This window comes from Penaeus monodon, chromosome 16 (assembly GCF_015228065.2).
Source record: "Penaeus monodon isolate SGIC_2016 chromosome 16, NSTDA_Pmon_1, whole genome shotgun sequence".
Taxonomy (NCBI): Eukaryota; Metazoa; Arthropoda; class Malacostraca; order Decapoda; family Penaeidae; genus Penaeus; species Penaeus monodon.
Genome location: NC_051401.1, coordinates 34166669 through 34171563, shown reverse-complemented (window position 1 = coordinate 34171563; position 4895 = coordinate 34166669). Strand labels below are relative to the sequence as shown.

General features: G+C 33.5%; 1 protein-coding gene across 1 annotated transcript; it reads left to right on the top strand.

Moving 5' to 3' along the window:
- The first annotated feature begins 741 nt into the window (after nt 1-741).
- On the top strand, nt 742-3263 carry LOC119582720 (nuclear apoptosis-inducing factor 1-like). The gene is made up of 3 exons (XM_037931148.1): nt 742-1091; nt 2216-2323; nt 2600-3263. The coding sequence occupies exons 1-2, from the start codon at nt 845-847 to the stop codon at nt 2314-2316; spliced, it is 348 nt and encodes a 115-aa protein (XP_037787076.1). The 5' UTR covers nt 742-844; the 3' UTR covers nt 2317-2323; nt 2600-3263.
- Nucleotides 3264-4895: the final 1632 nt, after the last annotated feature.

The window sequence follows — 4895 nt, the reverse complement described above, 5'->3', positions numbered from 1 at the left end:
AATGAAAACATATTAATGTTTTCAAATGCTTGTCCTTCTCTATTTTCAGGTAAATAATTCCTGGACAAGTAATCTGCAGCATGCATATCTTTTCTTGGCTGATACTTTACTTCAATGCCATATTGAATGAGCTCAATAACATTCGTTGGAATACGTGGTGACCGATCAAGGGGTTTCTTCTTTATAGCCTGTAAGGGCTAATGATTTTGGTAAACCTTCCAAAAGCATATTGATGAAATTTCTTGCGTGCAAAAGCTAATTCTAACATTTCTTTCTTCATCTGAGGATATCTTGTATCGATCAAAGTTAGAGCTCGGCTAGCATAACAATGGTTTGCCTTCTTGCAATTAAACTGCACCAAGTCCTTTCTGACTTGCATCACATTGAACTGTTAAAGGTTTGTTTCGGCCACAATATGCCCATATTGGTGTACTTATCAATAACTCCTTAATCAGTAAAATAGCTTATAGCTTATACTTATATATCTGGGGCCGGATACTCAAAACAACCCGTAAGTTACAAGGTCGAGGACGTTGTAACCGCCTTACAACATTGTACCTTACGAACTCCTTACTATATTGTAAGTGACCCATACTCAAAAAAAAGTTACAATTTAGTAAGCACATTGTAAGGCTAATGTCAACATTGTAAGTTAATCCCCAAAGCTGCCAAGAGAGGGCAGATCGGTAGCTGGATGACCAATCAGCAGTCAGCCTCGTAGACGTAACAGCCAATAGGAAGCCGCAAATCTCAGCTGTTTTATCGCTGGGCTACACCAAAGGTAAACAATGCCACCGAAGGTCCAACTCAAAAGAAAAGAAGACCAAATTTCTCAGATGAAGAGATGTTGGCTCTCATAGAACCTGTGGCAACGAAGAAGAATGTGGTTCTAGATAAATTAGATAACAGAATAACTGAACAAGTGAAAAATAACGCCTGGGAGAGTGTAGCTACGGAGGTGAATCTTGTCGCTCGCGTACAGAGGAATGTGAATGAAGTGCGTAGGAAGTTCACAAACCTAAGAGCAGCCGTGAAGGAAAAGGCAGCACAAGAGAGAGAGAGAGAAACAAAAAAACACACGGGAGGAACAGGTAAGATTTCAAAAGTAAATTTTGTTGTGGAAATTCTCTAGGTACCCTCAACATTAGCTGTTGAAATTGCTCACAAGTGCTTGAAACCTTATCTTTATCATCAGAGTAAAGGAAATCTAGTACATGTCATATAAAACTAGATATTCTTGTCACAGAATAGTTGAAGTAGGAGTGAGTATCAAATTTATTTTTTTATTATTTAATATCCATGACACAGTAACTCAAAATAATGTGAGGGTAATATCAAGTGCTGAATATGATATTACACTCACTGACACATAACACAATATGGAGACAAAACATAATGTCATAAAGAAAATAGAATGTAGAAATAGTTTAGTAATTACCTATATATCAGTTCTCTTATTCAAAGAATTCTAAACTTTGGGGGATTAAACAAAGGCCAGCAATATAACTTAAAGAATGGTAATATTAAATGCATAACCTTATTTGTTTGGTATTATTTCATTTCTGAGTGTGTATTGATTATAAGAATAAGTTATTTCCTGAAAAATGTGCAATTGTAAGAACAATTTTCACCTTATAAAAATCCTCCACAAATGTAGTCTAATGCAGGGATTTTTTGAAGTAAATAAAATAAATAAATACGACTCGTCAAGTTGTAAATAATAACAGTATTACATGTAGATCTAATTTGCTTCATATTCTTATTAGTGTTTAATATTTAAGTAAAAGTAATTTCTTCAATTAACATCATGAATGTATAATAATTAAGATATTTATTTTTTGACTTAATTAGAAATAGCAAATTCAGCTCGTCAAGTTGTGAATCATACATAAATAAATATCAACATAATCATTCAGATCACATCATAACACAATTAAACAACTGGGTTTAACACTGGTCATTAAGGTCATTTTACCATTTGAATCATGAAGGCCCGGTTGTTTTATTTATTTTTTTATTTTTTTTAGTTTAAAATTAATTTTAGATGACAGTTTATATTGCAGGTAATTACCTGAATTAATATTACTGTCTATAATGAAAACAAGATGGGTATGGGATGTGAGAATATTAACAAAATCAGAAATAAAGTTATCAATGTCAGTTCATTATCTCTATATTTTATTTTATTTATTAACCATTTGTTCTTGGTTTCCAGGTGGTGGCCCAGCAGTTCTGACAAACTACAGTCCTGTTGAAGAAGCTATGTTAACACTGATTGAGCCTGTTGTTATTACTGGCTTACTAGGGGTTTTATGAAAATGAGGTAATTAAGATATTTTAAATTAAGAGGGGGATACATAATCTATTCCCTTTTTGTGATATGGTTATATTTTGAAATTTAGTAATATTTGATTCTTTTTAATATTAAGCAGCCACACATTATAATACAAGAAATGGTAAAATTATTTATATGCTGATATATATTTTATTCTTATTTTTATATAATTAGTTGAATGTTGGTTTAGGAGTATGATACATGCAGTGTCTTTGACTCAAGATATGTATATTATAAAAATTAAAATAGATTTGTATTTTTTAGATGTTACAGAACCAACTCCTGGGCCATCTGGGACAGCATCTCAGATCATAACAGACTCAGCAGTTATTGTAACATTGGATGAGGGAACTTCAGCAGAGCAAGAAATGACAATACCCATTGTGTCAATGGACCACATCCTCAGAATTACCTCCTTTTTTAATAGAACACAGTAACACTCAGGATGGATTTAGTGCAACAGTCCAACAAGCAGAGCACTTTCAAGAACAGAGCATCTCAGCTTGAGTCAGGAGGAGGTAGTAGGCTTGAGGTAGTGCATGGTCAAAAAAAGCAGATCAGGAGAATTTTGCCTGACATGCTTCAGGTACAAACAAATATAGAAAGTCACCTGAAACAGCTTGTAAGCTCAGTGAAGGACACTGCATCAGCATTACAAATAATTGCTGGTGCTATGAAAGATAAGGCGTGCGTTCCATGCAATACTAGTCTTAATCTACTCAGTTATAGTACACAGTTGACATTAATTTGTGATAGGCATTTGTGGTCATAATGCACAATGAGAAAAATATGTACTTACATTTTGTACCTTTTGTATGTATGTGTAGATATTATTATATTATTTTTGTGATGTATCTTTATAGCATTTTTCTTACCAGTCTTATAATTCTATAATCACAGAAGGTCTAAAATAAAATTATATTTTTAATGCTTTATTATAATTCCCCTGGATTTAGAATAACCCTAGTAAAAAATAACAATTTATGGCATATTCAAACTATTACTTAATCAATTTTAATACGGATTTATAAGTTCCATCAATAAAAATTATTGAAGTATACATTTATTCATAAAAAAAGTAAAACCACACCTTCCAGATATGGTAGCATGTATAGGTATGTGTGTGTGTGTGTGTGTATATATATATATATATATATATATATATATATATATATATATATATATATATATATATATGTATATACATATATATATGTATATATATATATTTATGTATATATATATGTATATATATATATATGTATATATATATGTATATATATATATGTATATATATATATATATATATTGTTACGCTGACCGCCTCGTCTCTCTGCCACCAACACAAGGCAGGCTAGGCAGACGGCGTGTTATCCACAGGGTCGTGAACACTGAACAGTTCCAAGAGGCACCGAGCACCACAGCGTCCCAGAACACAACAAGGGCAAAACGCCAAGTGGCGAGGCAGGGCACGAAATAAACACAAAATGACCGTCTTTCCTTTATTTACACAGTTATTTACCCGTACACTTTTCTATAGGCACAATACAGGGGGAAACCATCATGTCACACTACACGATACAGCTTATAATAGGGCAACACAAAGTTTATATCAGGTCACAAGGGCACACACGAGGTCTTCACAGGAACAGCACCCAACTGCCTCTCTTGGCTTGTTCCTCTGCTCCTCCGCTCACAGCCAGCTGCGTCCGCTCACAGCCAGCTGCGTCATGTTTGCCCAGGTCCCTTCATGTTAACACATGCCCAGGTCATCCTTTTCATGTTAACACATGTTTCGCACAGAGACAAAGACCCACTGGCGTAGCAATATGTATATATATATATATATATATATATATATATATATATATATATATATATATGTATATATATGTATATATATGTATATATATATATATATGTATATATATGTATATATATATATATATATATATATATATATATATATATATATATATATGTGTGTGTGTGTGTGTGTGTGTGTGTGTGTGTGTGTGTGTGTGTGTGTGATATAAAAACAAGCGAAGGATCAATAATCCTAATGTCTTTCACGTTGTAAAGCTCGATCATAAAGATACGCAGCTACCAACTCCATATTATTTGTCGTCTGTCAACGCTGTTGGCACTTAGCTTGCAATATGTTTAAATCACAATAATTAAGCAAAGAAGACAAAGAAAACACTGAATATCTAGATTTTCCTGTGTATTAGATATATAAAACGGCAGTGTGTGGTCAAATAAAGACTAAATAAGTTATGACGACTATGCAATCGAGATATAAACAATCATTATATCCGGTTTGAAACCCTTACAAGAGCTCCCGAGCAGTTGTAACTTACAAGGTACTTTACAATGTGTGACGTCACAACATGGCGGCTATTTTTGTTTCGAGTATGGCCCACGGAGGAGTTACAACATTGTAACTGCTCCGATGTGAGATACAACATTGTAAACTGTTTTGAGTATCCCGCCCCTGGCCCCCATTGTCATATTACATTTTTGTTAGTCTCCGCAAGGATTCCATTGTATCAGACAATTT

Excerpts from the sequence above, each read along its gene's own strand:
- LOC119582720 (XM_037931148.1), top strand. The coding sequence starts at position 845 with ATGTTGGCTCTCATAGAACCTGTGGCAACGAAGAAGAATGTGGTTCTA. Across the intron at positions 1,092-2,215 it reads AAAACACACGGGAGGAACAG|GTGGTGGCCCAGCAGTTCTG; the intron begins GTAAGATTTCAA and ends CTTGGTTTCCAG.